The 15575-nt window shown below is 30.2% G+C and overlaps 4 protein-coding genes across 4 annotated transcripts; 1 reads left to right on the top strand and 3 right to left on the bottom strand. All coding sequences in view use genetic code 12, as the record gives it.

Annotated features, from left to right (window-relative positions):
• Positions 1 to 879: 879 nt before the first annotated feature.
• On the bottom strand, positions 880 to 1977 carry AOX2 (Aox2p; the record flags this gene model as incomplete). The annotated part of the gene is made up of 1 exon (XM_718366.2): positions 880 to 1977. The coding sequence occupies one exon, from the start codon at positions 1975 to 1977 to the stop codon at positions 880 to 882; it is 1098 nt and encodes a 365-aa protein (XP_723459.2).
• Positions 1978 to 6122: 4145 nt separating this feature from the next.
• Positions 6123 to 7289, top strand: SSU81 (osmosensor; the record flags this gene model as incomplete). The annotated part of the gene is made up of 1 exon (XM_718365.2): positions 6123 to 7289. One exon carries the CDS (start codon positions 6123 to 6125, stop codon positions 7287 to 7289), a length of 1167 nt encoding a protein of 388 aa, XP_723458.2.
• Positions 7290 to 8008: 719 nt separating this feature from the next.
• CAALFM_C109130WA (uncharacterized protein) lies at positions 8009 to 10129 on the bottom strand (the record flags this gene model as incomplete). The annotated part of the gene is made up of 1 exon (XM_718364.2): positions 8009 to 10129. One exon carries the CDS (start codon positions 10127 to 10129, stop codon positions 8009 to 8011), a length of 2121 nt encoding a protein of 706 aa, XP_723457.2.
• A 3602-nt stretch (positions 10130 to 13731) lies between these two features.
• IPT1 (inositolphosphotransferase) lies at positions 13732 to 15276 on the bottom strand (the record flags this gene model as incomplete). The annotated part of the gene is made up of 1 exon (XM_718362.2): positions 13732 to 15276. The coding sequence occupies one exon, from the start codon at positions 15274 to 15276 to the stop codon at positions 13732 to 13734; it is 1545 nt and encodes a 514-aa protein (XP_723455.2).
• Between the last annotated feature and the right edge of the window lie 299 nt (positions 15277 to 15575).

Here is a 15575-nt window from a genome sequence, read left to right as displayed (position 1 = left end):
TTGTAAATATCACCAACACACGCACTCGAAAATGGAATTAAGGATCAAAAAAAAAAGGGCTCGGAAGAAATGGTTTAATCACTCAATAGTGTATATGTTCAAATAACAGTGAATATATTCAACACTTTCATAGTATTGACCTTTCCGAGGCATTTGAGTAATAAACTGTTGAGGTAATTTTGTTTTTTAGTAATTCGTTTGTCGTTTATAGTTCTCAATAATTAAGGTAATTGGAGAACCAGTTACATTTGCGTATTGAATTGGCGTTCTGCTCAGTTCACTTATTAAGTAATTTTGACATTGCAGTTGTCAAGAGTTTCCTGGTTGCTGTGTTGGTGGTAACTGAACTAAGTAGCTCAATATGTTTGTATGTTGATTGTTTTTTTGAATGTGGTACTCAAGAACTTATCTGAAATTTGATTTTAAGTCAAAATATATACAAAAAAACTTCCAAAAAAAAAAAAATTATTAAACCTGTTAAACTGATAGATATTAAATTCCAAGAATCTTTTAACATCACATCTTTATCATGTAGCCTTGTTTTCACTAGTCAATTTAAGTTTTCATAGGGCTCTTTTCACGTGATTTGCTAACGGAAACTATATTCTTCACATTCTTGTCGTTTTTTTTGTGTCACTAAGGAATTTGTTGCAAAAATTTTCAAACTCCGAGGTCTAATGCGACATCAATTGTAACTCAACAAGTTTGGTCTCCTATTTCTCAAAGATGAGTCTTTAACTACTCCAGATATCAAAAAAACTCATAAAACAAAACAAACCATTAAATCTATACATATATAAACAATCAAACAAGACTATCAAACTAGACTATCTAACTTATATCAAACCATAAATATAAAGCAAACAAACAAACAAATCATTATAATTGTAAATCTTGTTTTTCCCAACCAGTTGGTCTCATCACATTTATTCCATGATTAGGTTGAGGTTTATTTAAACCTTCAATTTTCAAAGCAAATGGATTACGATCAGTTTTTTGTTCCAAATTAGCAAAAGTATGATTGACTTCTCTATGTTTAGCTTCATCAGCTCTAATTCTTAAAATCAAATCTTTAAAACTTGATTTTGGAGTTAATTCTGGCCAATATTGAACTGCCACTTCAGGGATTTTCATGGTTTCAAAAGCTGGTAATTTCCCAGGAACAGCAAGTTCATCTAATAAATGACTATATGTTCTGACGGCTTCTTCTTCTAAATAACCAACGAATCTATGACAATATCTAGGATTCAACAAATATAATAAGAAAAACACATTAGTGAAAACCCCTTGACCAACATAAATGATTGATCTTGTGAACCAACTTGGTTTACCAATCTTTATAAATGTCAACAAGTGCATTCTTTCATTGTAGGCTTCATCAAGCAAAGTTTCAATCCAAGCTTTATCTCTTCTCAACATTCTTAATGAATGCAAATGACGAAGGAATCCTGCAACGGAACCAGGCACACCAGCAACTGATTCTAAAAATATACAACGAGTTAACCATTTCCCTTCAGTCATTTCCCAACGAGTACCTTTGAATTCATCAGGGTTATTTGTTTTTGGAACTGCATATCCTGTGACAAGATCAAAGCATTGACGCATGAATTGAATACTACGGAAGGAAATTTTGTCACCTAAAGTTTTTGTTTCTCTATGGGTAACTATCACATTCTCACATTCATCTTGAGGAAACACTGGATGTGGATAAGGTGCTTTAGTAAGGAATTTTGTGTCGTTATTATTGTCTATACCTTCTTGAGTATAAATTCTTGTTGATACGTCAAATACTGAAGTGTTTGGATTGGCAAATTGTTGAGGATGATTTGGTTGATGGAAAGCTGGAGATGAGGGAGAAGTTGTTGTCGTCGAGTGTGGTGGTGTTGCTAAAGTAGATGATAATCTAATGAAAGAATATGTTGAAGTAGCTGTGGTGGTTAACACCGGTAATTGTTTGTAAAGCGAAGCAGTAAGCATTTTGTAATTGAATAAATCTATATCGAATTAATAAAAAAAAAAGTATATAAAAACTTCTTCTAACTTCTTGGAACAAAATAATTGATAAAAGGTTAAAACCAAGGAGTATTTATATTAATTCAATAAAAATGCATAAGAAAATTTGCTCGTAGGAATTTGCTCAGAGGAATTTGCTCAGAGGAATTTGCAATCAAATGAATATTTGCATAGTTTTTTTTTTTTCTTCCTTATTACCAGCGGCATCATAAGAATGATTAAAAGGAAGTATTATTGAGTCACTTGCAAATTAAAAAATAAATTTAAAGTTCGGAAGCAATGGAGATTTACAACAAGTATTCTATTGTTAGGTATTGTTTGACAAATATTGTGGAGTCCTCCATACTCCGTTGAAATTCAAAAAGGAAAGAAAGAAAGATAGCTTATAGTGGGATAATTCGTCAACAATGCATCATTGTAATAGTATAAACAAGTTTCCATGGGTTGCACATGGGCATTAAAAAAGAAAAAAGAGAGTCATGGATTTACGGAACATGAATTATCTTGCATATAACGGCTTTTGCAATTATACTGTTGCCTTGTGCGCTAACATATACATACACTTTTTTTTCTTAGGGCGGATTTTTTAAGACATTCTATTTTTATTTGTTCCGTAGAGCCAGAAACCAAGTTTTAGTTTGACAATAACCGCTATAGTCAGTCAGTTCACTATAGCCGTCTCAAACACACATTCTCTTCTCCCTCTCCCCTTTTTTCTAGTGTTTCGTACTTTGCTCACGATAAGAGATTCACTAGCCCATTCACCCATATCTTTATTGCTATTTCTATTGTTCTTATCTGCTACGAACTTTTCCCCCGTATAACCGAATCCAATAATAAAACCGAGGTTTTTCAAAAACTGGATCATAGCACCAAATAAGAATGAATCTAGCGGAAGGCATTGTCATTTCCACTAATGCTGGATACTGTTTATCTTTGGATTTTTGAATTTGCTTTGAAACTTGAACAATCAAACACCGTTCGTCCTAAACATCAAACACGCGGAAATAGGGAATAAAAAGAATTGAGCATTTTTTATGGTATTTAGAGACCACACAAAATTAACTGAATGACCTCATTACGATTGTACCATAAAGAAAAGCCATATTCAAAGGTTTCTTTTGAAGGAGTTTGAAGATGCAATATGGAATATGACGGGATGTATAATTAATTAATCAAACCGGTAAATTATCGTGGTTGTGAATTTGTGACCTACGGAAAAATTAATAAAAAAAAAGAAAAGACCAGAAGAAAAAACGGTCAATCATGTGTGCAACTATAACCATTAGGTAAAGCAAAGTCCTTTTCGTCAATGCGGACTTTAATGTACTAAGGGAATTTGATGACTTTTTCCAAGTCCCTTAAAAGTAGCTTCGAGTATTCTTAAAAGATGGATGTAAAGTTCCGAGAAGAAATGTGTTACTGGCTTTCTGGTTATAAAGCAACATTTTTGTACGTTTTTATAGTATCTTTTTTATAACTAGTGTACTAGCGTATTCACAACTTAGAGTTTGAATCAACAATGCTAAAGAAAGCAGAGTATGACAAGTAGTAAAAAGTTTCCTATATGTTATGGTTGCATAATATTGTGAGCAAAAGTTAAATCAACAATTTCAAACTATATTTGAGATCAATCTTGTATCCAGTTGTTTAGCCACAAAAAAAGGAAAAAATAGAAACTATAATGAGATTAGTGCAAAACCTTATAGACAAAAATGTATAACAACAATTGGTTGAAGTTACGACAGAGTTAAGATAGGCGGAAAGTGTTTACCTTGTTTTTATGAAGCTACTAAATGCTACTAATCAAGTTGTAGTTTAATAACAATTACTTTAAGTTACAACAGTACGGTTACGATTGAACAGTTGCACAAATAATTGCCAAAAAAAGGACACTTCTACACTTTGGCTTTCCTAATAAATGTGTCAAGATTAGTTTGGTTTACCAGTATAGTCACTATAAATCGTTCTTGAAGAACAAATTTCCTTAACCAGAACTCTATCGAAACAAACACAGCTAGAAATCATTAATTTCATTCTATATCACTTTTCGTGTATTGGGTCAGTGATTCAAGTCACGTGATCATTTTTTGATTGTCCAATTCTAGAATCGCATTTCACTTACCACTGTTATTTTTGTGGTGGTAATTTTTGTCACCCAAAAAATGAATTCTTGTAAAACATTGCAACCTGATACAACAACAACAACAGTAGTCTAGCATATATTTTTTTGATTTTGCATTTCATTTTTTCATCTGTGGTTTGCGAGTTAATTGGTCTGACTTGATCTGTGAAGAAGAAAAGACGACGACGACCAACCAAATCACAGTATGGAATGTTTTATTCGAATGTAGAGAATTCCCACGGAACTAAAAGTATAAAGCATAAAGGATGTTCAAATAATTTAAAGCCCTCTTGTCAACAACAATTTCTCCTTCCAATGCAATCAATTTGAATTTGCCCTATTTAAGAAATCTGTTATTATTGTTTGAATAAAGTATATGTTGATCTTTTTTTCAATTATCATCAATCAATCAATCACCATCACTACTACTATTTAATCGTTGTTAATTGACCAATAATGGCAGGGGTGAACAAAAAAAAAAAAGCAGCCGCCAATCAAATCGATTTACAGTATGATAATTGCTATAACAGTTGTTCGAGAACTGATTTAATACTGGCTATCTGTTTTTTTTTTACAACTGGGTTTTATTACGTGTTTTATATTTTGACGTGTTGTTGTGAGTTTAACAAATCCAATTCTTATTAATTTAAACGCGTGATATCATTATATCTACCTCTAATCCAGCCATACGATCTTCTATTGTAAAAGTAAAAAGTTTTGATAACGATAAATTGATAAAATTGCCAAATGGTTGAAAGTCTTTACGTCAAAAATAAATCTCAAACAAAAAGTAAAACACCAACAATTAAAATCTAATTTCTTTTTTTCAATACGAAAAAGTAGTAGGATGAGGTTTCAATAAAGAATATTGAATACGTATTCAAGTTTCAATTGGGACAAATTATTAGTTTACTGTGCTCCCTTATTACTCATAACAAGAGACAAAAAAATCAAAGCCATCTTGAGTTGGATGTTACATTTTACACCAAAAATGAGTTATCTAGGGTTGTTGATTGATATGAATAAGATTTACAAGTATAAAAGTAAGAGTAAAATTAAAAGTAATATGCGTATAAATATTTTAACAATGTAAATTGCAATCCTTTAACAAAAATGACAACTTGAGAAAAAAAAAAAAAAAARAGAGAGAACTAGTAGTGTCACAAAACCAATGTAAACAAATCAAAATTATTATTTTATTTTTCGCGGTTTAAAACGATGCGTGTACGTGAGCACAAAATCAAAGAAATACAAAATGGATTTAGTAAAAAATACACGCATTCTTCTTTCTTCTTTTTTTTTTTTTGGCCAAGTGGTTAATGTACATTTGGGTCGCCTCAATTCACTCAAACTAAACACACACTCCCTTCTCTCCCTCCTTGATTTTTTAACACTCACTCACTCAATAAACTTTCAACAAAAAATTTTCTCTATTTTGTATTTTTGTATTCCTTAAATTCAACTTCTTTTCCTTTTTATTTAAAGAAACATCTTCATTTCATTTTTCATTTATATCAACAGATATTACAAGTTTGGAATTTTCCTTCATTTCTTCCTTCCTTCTATATCGTTCAGTTTCTTATTTGTTAGGGCTTCTACTATTTATTTTTTTTTTGAGGCTAAACATAAAACTATCTTTATCTACATTAGGTTAGATATCCACTCCTTTAAATTTCACTTCAACACACATTCAGTGTATCGATCTCCAATAGATTAGTGTTTATTGATAAACTTCCCAACACTACTACTACTATAGACAGAGATAAACTGTATTAAAATATTAAAGATTGAGTAAAGTAAAAGATTCAATTTTTTTTCCCTTTCTTCTCATCAATAGTATATTCATAATACGAACAACAACAATAATAACAACAACATAAGGGGAAAAATTTCTGCTATAATATTTGAATTATAAATCAACTATTTGGAACCAAACCTTAGATCCAAACACACGCACATTCACACATTCACACATTTACACAATATGGGATTTTCACTTTCAAATTTTACTAGTGATCCATTTGCCATTTCTACAGTATCATTTGGTATTATGGCATGGGTAGTTGCTATTGCAGGAGCAGCATCATCTAAACAAGAAAATTTCCCTCATTTCAGTTGGTGGGGGATAAGTTATCAAATTGTTATAATTCTTATAATATTTGTCTTATATGCCAATAATAATATTGAATTATATAAATTTACCTTAGTTGGATTAGTATCAATTGCATTTATTTATACGACGAATTCCACTAATAATTTAATTTATAATTCAAATTCTGCAGGTAATCTTTGTTGTGCTGCTGGTTGTATATTATTGAGTATTTTAAATTTGATTTGGATATTATATTTTGGAGGACATCCTGAATCACCAACTAATCAATTCATTGATTCTTTTAGTTTAAGAGGTCAAGGTCATGAACAATTAGGTTCTGGTTCTCATAATCACAATGCCAATAATGCCAATAATAATATCCCCATTGGTGCTGGTAATGCTATTATTGGTAAAGGTGAAATGTCACCTTATGATGATAGATTTGCTGCTAGTGGTGTCAATCAACCAACTTCAGAAAGTTTAAGACTTGCTAGTGGTCCACAAATGGGTAATGGACCATTTACTACTACTGGTGCCATCATTAACCCTAATTTACAACAACCATTATCTGGTTCTATTGGTGGATCAGCTCATCATACACCTACGAATATCAATAATAATAATAATAATAATAATAATACTGGTTATATGACATCATCTCATTTGACAGGATTAGAGAATTTCAGTTCACCACATGTACCAGGTAGTGGAGCTGGGGCTGGACTTGGAGTTGGTGCCGGAAGAGATTTAACTCATAATAGTAATGGTGGTGGTGGTGGTAGTGGAGGAGGACCAGCAAGTGCCAATAATTCTAATAATACTAACAAACGTAATACGATATATACCGATTCAGAAACTGGTACCGGGATAACATTTAGATATAAGGCTAAAGCTTTATATAGTTATGATGCTAATCCTGATGATATAAATGAAATATCATTTGTTAAAGATGAAATTTTGGAAGTTGATGATATTGATGGTAAATGGTGGCAAGCAAGACGAGCAAATGGTCAAGTTGGTATTTGTCCTTCAAATTATGTTAAATTATTAGATACTTGAAATATTATCAATTTTTGAATTTTTGAATTTTTAAAGAATAAAAAATAAATTAACAATATATTTGTGTTTAGGTTTATGTTTTTTTTTTTTGGTTTGATTTGATGCTTTTTTTTTTCTTTGTATATTGTATATTTTGGTTTGATGTTATTTGTTATTTGTTACTGTTTATTATCACTATTATTATCACTATTATTATATTTCCCCAAATGAAGAGTTAATTTGATTTGTTTTGATTTGATATTAGGATCCTATTTTTTATTTGTTGATATCGTATATTTTTTATTTTTTATTTTTTTTTGCTTCTTTGTTTTTTTATTTAGTTTATGATGGTTTTTTTTTTATATTTTGATTTCTATTTGTGGGATTATATAGTAATGCTAATAATAATATTGATAATTGTAATAAATGGTTTGATATATATGTTTTGTTTATTTCCAGAAGTTTTTTTGATATTGTAAAACTCTCTTATTTTATTTCTGATTCTTTATCTACCAAGGCTATATATTACAACCTCTAAAAATCAATTGATTTGATATCTGATTATATTCCACAATGCATTTTTTTTTTACTATGATTTCTAAAAAAACCTCCACTTGATTGAATTCATTTGAGGTATTACTCTTATTATAAATTAAATAAATTAGCTAATTAATTAATTAATTAATAAAATAGTACATTAACTATATCTATAAATATAATTAAAACAAAAATAGAAAACTTTATACAGCAACTTCTTCAATTTTAACATACCATCGATCATTAGTGACTAAATTATGATTTATATCATAATAATAATCCCAAGGATCTTTTCTAAAAATAGGTAAATTATTCAACCTACTAATCATTTCTTCTTTTTGGCGTTGTTGTTGTTCATGTTGATGTTGTTTATCTTCAAGATTCAAATTTTCCAAATATTGATGTCTCATTACTGATTCTTTAATAATATTATATTCATCTTGAATATATTTTAAATCACATGAAGATTCTATAGGCGATTTTTCTTCTCCTTCATTGTTATTATTATTAGTATTAGTAGTTGGGTTCCAATTTTTAATATTGACACCAAGATTTATACCACCAATCACCCCAGTATTTCTTTCTAATTGACAAATATCATTATTTATCCACATGGAAATATCTGGATAATAAATATGATTATGAAATTTATAATCACTCAAGGCATCATCGCCATATTTGTTCAACAAGATGGTTGATACATTATTAGGAATATAAACTGATGAACCTTCGAAAAATGCTTGTTTTAAAGGTAATAATTCATTCAATTTATGCCAATTCCAATTCTTACAATGCACAGCAATTGAAGAAGAAGAGGCTGCAACATCATTTTCATCCTCATTAGATTGGTTTACTTCCCCTTTTGTTGTTGTCGCTGTTGTTGTTGCTGGTTCGGGTATCATTTCTTCAGTAGATAATCCAGTGATATCAATGTATAATCCACTATGAATATCGATAAATCTAGCATCAATATGATTTTTCCCATTCCCTTGACGTATATAACTAGGAGATATTTCTAACCAATATCTAGCATTACCAAATCTTGGATTTTCAATAATTAATGTTTGATTCAAATTCATTGCTAATCTGTCTAATTCAACAATTGGCATTTGTACATCAATATCAGTATCCCACGGCATATTCAATCCATTGAATTTCCATCCTAATAAATTCCCATAATTGATCCAACTGGTATATCCATAGGTTTCCATTAATTGAAACCATACACGGATCATATGATGTAATACTGATTGTCGTTCTCTATCACTAATGTAACGATTGAAAAATGGATAAGCAATATGATGGGTATAACCTTGAATAATATCAGTAAATACCCAAGCATATTTGAAATGTCTATCAGTTTTATCAACTAATGCATTAGCTTGTTGATAAAAATTCAATCGACTCAAATCAGTTTGATTGAGTCCATTTTCAGTGGTGAGATTAGCAATTTGTAATTTTTCAATTTCTGAATCTATATTGAAAACAAAATCTTTGACAGATAAATTATCAATTTTTGGTTGTAATCGTGTTATGTTTCTAATTAGCAATTGAGGTTCTTCAGAGGTATGAAGGTTTTGTTGGTTGTGGTAGTGTTGGCGGAAATTATTTTGTAAATTTTCCATTGTGGAAACCAATTTCGTAGTTGTAGTAAACTTTTTATCATTGTTAGTAGTACTAACTTGTATGCCAAGTCGTTTTTTGCCAATCACGGGTATTTCAATAAATAAATTGTCAGTAGTAGCAATAATTCTTTGAGGTATTGGGAACAGACAATATAGTTGGCATCGACCTCGAATATGTTTTGTTTCTAATGATTCTAATCTATGAGCATTAACATTAGCATAATGTAATAAACTAGCATCACATTCATTATCATCTACCTCTAGTTGATCTTCATCTTCATCATCATCCAGGTGATCCTGCCCTTTACTATTTCGTTGTCGTACTTTATCTAATTTTTTGTTACCAAGGGATAAATCAACCCAATCATCCCAATGGAAATAAACTCCATGGGAATCACCAATGGTAGATACTTTATCAACTTGATATTTTGGATTGCTGTGTTGATGATCTTTTAAAGTATTATTAAGATGCCAAGTATTTAAATAATCAAATAATTCTATTAAATTATTTTTCGGGTTAAAATTACTCAATTGTTGTAATTGTAATGCTTGATATTCTAAATATGCTTGATTTAAAGGTGATGTCAATTTAAGATGAATGGTTTTAATTAAACATAGCAATAGTAGACCCAATGTTAAGACTAACCGTATTCTTCGACTATTCAATGTTGGCATAGTTGCCAATGGTTTCTTAATCATTATAAATAATATATCAATGAATATAGAAAGGATAGGGTAAAGGAATATGACTTGATCAGTAGAATGTGGATACACTATTTAAATAAATTTTGGTTGTAAGAAATGAAGAAAAAGAAAAAAAAATTCTTTTGGTGAAGCGTAGTGGGTAGTGGGTAGTGGTGTGTGTGTAATGTTAGTTTCTTCTTGCTGCAAATGTATAATAAAACTTTAAATCAACAACTTAATTTTGAACAACCCACTAGTAATACTCAATAAATTGATATTGAAGGGAATGGAATTTGAATAATACCAAAAAAAAAACAAAATAACAAGAATGGAAAGTTAAGAATATTTATATTTATAAAAAAAAAATGGGCAAAGTAAATTCTTTTCTTTTATGTAAACAAGAAGAAGACATAGAAGTAGTAGAAGAAAGGGCTTATGTAAATCGGGCAATGGCAATGGTGCAAAAATGTATAGTAGTAGTAGTATTAGTAGTAGTGTTAGTAATAGTATTAGTGTTGTGTTGTGTGTCGTGTAAAGATACACAAAATTAAAAATAAAAACAAAAAAAAAAAAAAAAACATTTGGAGGAGGCGGAATTAAATAATGTTAGAAATGTTAAAAAAATTTGTATTTCACTCCAAATCAAATTCTTATGTCAGACGAGTATTGTCATTCGTGTATATTTTTTTTTCTGTTACCTTATATGCTATAGTCATTGTATTTATTCATATATATTAACAAGGTCATGCTTTGCTATTAAGTACTTACAATATCATTCATTATACCAAAGGAAATGATAATGATGATGCGGTGATGGTGATTATTGCGGCCAGTTTCAAAGTCGTGTGATATCAAAAATGACAAAACTAAAAGCAAAAAGCAAAAAAAGAAAAGATCAGCAAGTTTATCGCCCATGGTCTTACTAGAGATAATAAACCCCTTAATAAAAAAAAATTGGACTGTATGGGGAGTTTATAGCCGTACATGAAACTTGAAATTCTTAATCTAATTGGTTGTTTGATTGTTTCAAATGTTATAAAACTAAAATTTGTCTTGCTACTTGTTGTTGTTGTTGTTGTTAGTGATGTGGTGGTGGTGGTTATCGAGTGTGTATATAAAATAATAATGTGTCATCTATTTCAGCCTCGTCTCGCTCTCGTTCACTAAACACGAATAACACATACCACACACACGCATCATCTTCAATCAACAACAACAATAGAATGAAAGCTAAATAGGAGAGCAATGTTGAACAACTTTTTAGTAACTCTCAGGCCCTAGATTTTTCAGTTTAGTTGAATAATAGGGGAAGCAATAATAAGACCAATTTTCTTTGTTTTTTTTCTAGAGCATTGATTCTTCGGATTTAACTAACAATACACCTCCTCACAAACACGAAAGTTGAATTGATCGTTAAACTCCAAAGATTTGTTATGGTCGTGTGGAGAGTTGATGATGATGATGATAAAGAAACAAAGATAAAACCTACCCCAATCAATCAAGATTTGAGTTTCTATTGTAATCCAAAGTTATGAACTTTATATTTAGATTTAAACATCGTTTAAAAAAAAAATCAACTAAAAACAAAAAAGCTCAAAAAGCTTGATTTTTGAGATTGCTGCGGTGGTTTGAATTTGTTGTAGGCACCAAAGGACAATATAAGATCCCAATTCCACCCCAAAATTCTTCCAAGAAATAGTATTGAATTGTATTTCAAGATTTGATAACAACCTAAGACACGTGTATACTTTTAGAATCAGGAACATTGTATTGTGACACCCTTTGTTTTTGGCTTGGCTACTAATCAGTACTACCGCCGCCCCGCATTGTAATTTCTACATTTTTATTGATATTTACGAATACTTATGATCAACTTGAAAGGGATTATATAAGCAAAGGGGGGTTTAAGATCATATATATATATATCTTTTTTGATAAGGAAAACCCACTACTGCCAAGGATAAAAATAGAATATAAATATAGAAGATCAAATTTTTTTTCCCAAAAAAAACYAAAACAGGCGGAGTAAAATAAAATCAATCAGCTCAAGAGCAAACTGTTTTTTTCGAATTATGTTGATCATAAGGTTTGATAGTAATTTGAAAGCTTAATATAATACAAGAAAGTTCCAAAAAAAAAAGTAGAATCGAAGCCAATTTGTTTGTAAAACTAATTTAGTCTAGGAAAAAGATGATGGATCTAAGATTTTATCTGCCTTGTTGAACTAAACTAAAAAGCTGAATAACATTCAATCACTTTAATGAACGTAAAAGAGGTTCATTCATTGTTTCTCTATTTTTTGGATAACCTATTAACATCATTATCTGATTCCATATAAATCTTCATTTTTTTTTTCAAAGTCAAGGACGGATTGCACATTTGATTGACGGATAGATCTTTATCGAAGACGATGACTTATAGAATCGTTTATTATCTTCGTGGCTTTAAAATAACTTAATAGTTGACAAAAAAGAGAAATTCTTTTAATGTGTAGTTAAAATAGCGTGGCTTAAAGAAAAGACGAAATGGTAGAAAAAAAAAAAAACAATCAACAATGTTGAACAATGTAGTTTGACGGTGTGTACGTGTTTGTGTACTAAGTATTGTATTTCGAAAAAAATCATCTACACATTGTTATTATAAAAGATTAACATATTTCGAGAGATAATACCATTATTTCAGGAATAAACAATAGAAATGTCAGAACATTGTGTGTTCCTAACAGGGAAAATATGTAGAAATAATAGAAACTTAAATATAATGTATGATTTATTAAAAATTGAACATTAATTTCGACATCCTTATAATGATCATCAACTCGTCATATGTTTGAGAGGTTATATGTAATTGTAGTAGTTGCTAACTTATCAGTAAGAGATATGAATGCAGATGATTTTTTTAGTGGTGGTGGTGGTAGCACCTATACGTCCGAAGCACACGAATGCTTTGGCGTGGTGCGCGGATTCTCGTCTTTTTATTTTTTGTCGCAAGACGACTAAAAAAAAAAAGAAAACAAAGAACTTGTTGCAAATGTTGCAAAAAAAAAAAAAAAATCTGTAAATAATCACACGACCTAAAAATAATTGATATGATTGAATGCCAATTAAAACCCCTCCAAAAAAACTACTTGATTAGGGTGCTTTACCTTTAGGGTGGTTGATAATTAGATCAGCTGTTTAACAGAGTCAAGTACAAAAATATCTTTACACCTTGGATTAATAATAAAGGGAGAAAATATACATTTGCACACCACCAAAACAAAACAACGCAAGTCATTGCTTCAAGAGTTTAACCTACCTTCATTTATACTATTTAATATCGAAAGTACGGCTTTTTATTAAATAACAGACCCACGTGAGACACACATGCTCACATAATTGTTAACTTAAAAAAGAGATTATAGATTGTGAAACCAAAAAAAAAAAGAATTTGTAGCAAGAACAAGAAAAACAACTAAATTATAAATATATTGATAAACTATATATATGTGTGTATGTATATGAAAATAATGAATGTATAAATTAGGGAATAATATAGCCATGATAAATATCGGTTGTATAAAATAGGAATTATATATATAAATGATGACGGTATGCAATTAACATTAATCTTGATTATTAGCTAAGGGGATCGAAAAACCATTGAATTTTAGTATTTCTAAACACTCTCATTCCCATGGTACTACCACCATTATTAAATTGATATTTCAATCTAGCCATTATAAATCTTTCTTGTTGATATTTAATAACCAATTTATAAATAATAGTAAACCAAATACAAGCATAAATCAATCCTGCCAATAAATCTAATCTCCAATGATGATCCAAATATATTGTTGCCCACCATTGAATCATAACAAACATAAATGCCAAAAATTTAATAATATACCATCTTGAATAATATCCAACAAAGAAAAATGTCATTACTGCCATAGCAGAATGTAATGAAGGTAATGCACCAAATACAATGGGGGAAGCATGAAATCCATTAGATGTTAAATGAGTACCCAATGCTATATCCACTCGAATTAATCCAGCGGCATAACCTGGAGTATCATAATCAGCATTAGCATTCTCTCCATTCATATGAATAAACCAAGGTGCAGCATTGGGGAATAGTAAATGAGTTAAAACTCCACAAATATTTTGTAATCCAAGGGCAAAACTGTATGCTTTAAGTGAACCAGGAGCATGGAAAACATATAACCATACAGCAGTGACAATGGGCACAGTGATATGACCTAAAACATAACTTGTCCATGCTAAATAATCTTGCCATAATCGTATTGGTTCACGTAAATAATGAACAAAATTTAATAAAAACCAACTGGTGGCTAATAATAATGATGGACAAAAATCCCATGAATTGATGGGGGAATAATTATAATTGAACCCAGAATTTGAATTTTTTGGTTGAATATGATTAAGAATTTTATTATTGATTGATTGTGCCATTTGACCAACTTCAACCAGAGTTAATTGTGGGATAAATACCATTGGCGCAAATCGAGTATTCTCTGAATTGCCATCATGGACCCTATTGTTATCTAGTTGTGAGTCTTGTATTTGATCGTCATTGTCTTGGAAATTTATTGGTGGTAATTGATTATAAGAAGGTTTCAACAATTCTTTAGGAAATGATTCTAATTCAATATCACTATTATTGCTGCTATTACTACTACTACTATCGTTGTCGATATCCAATTCATAATTTTGTGGTATCTTGTACAATGAATAAATGTCATTGGCATTGCTAGGAGGGTACTCACCAGAAATTTGACTTTGGTGATGGTTGTTTCTGTTGCTATTGTTATTACTCGATTTCAGTTGATAAACAAAACGATATAATAACCAACCCAGAGATGCTAATCCCAAAATATTAACTATGCCACCAATTATAGTTTCAAAAATGTATTGATCCAAATGATATGCTAATTTGACATGAATTTTAGGACGTATTTCATGAGGGATCAATCCAGCATTTTTAAATATTAATAACCAAATGAAAACTGGACTGAAATTAATACAAAAATTTAGAATCAATTGTAATATATTACGTTGATTTAATCCTGACCAATAAACTCGATAAATGAATTGATATATAAATACAAGGGGTTTGAGGATCGTCAATATCACCGACGATATAGATGTTGTTGTTATCATGGTTTTTGAGACAACAACAACAGTTTATTTATTGGTATTAGGAGGGTGGGGGAGGATATGAATTATATCTAGGCAAGTTCAAATTGAATAGTTGTTGTTAATCAAGTGGATGCTATGAGTTGGTTATTAATGCTTGAGTTGAATCACTTTAATGGTTGTAAGTTGTTTTGGTTAGGAATAGGATATGTCGGGAATGGTAAAATCGGAGATACTACTAAAGTCGACTGGGGATGAATGGGGATAGTCTTGAATTGATTGCTGAAAACTTTTTTTAGTAATCAATAAGTAAATATGATTTT

This window comes from Candida albicans, chromosome 1 (assembly GCF_000182965.3).
Source record: "Candida albicans SC5314 chromosome 1, complete sequence".
Classification (NCBI taxonomy): domain Eukaryota; kingdom Fungi; phylum Ascomycota; class Pichiomycetes; order Serinales; family Debaryomycetaceae; genus Candida; species Candida albicans.
The sequence above is the reverse complement of the archived record's forward strand: the minus strand, read 5'-3'. Positions and strand labels throughout refer to the sequence as shown.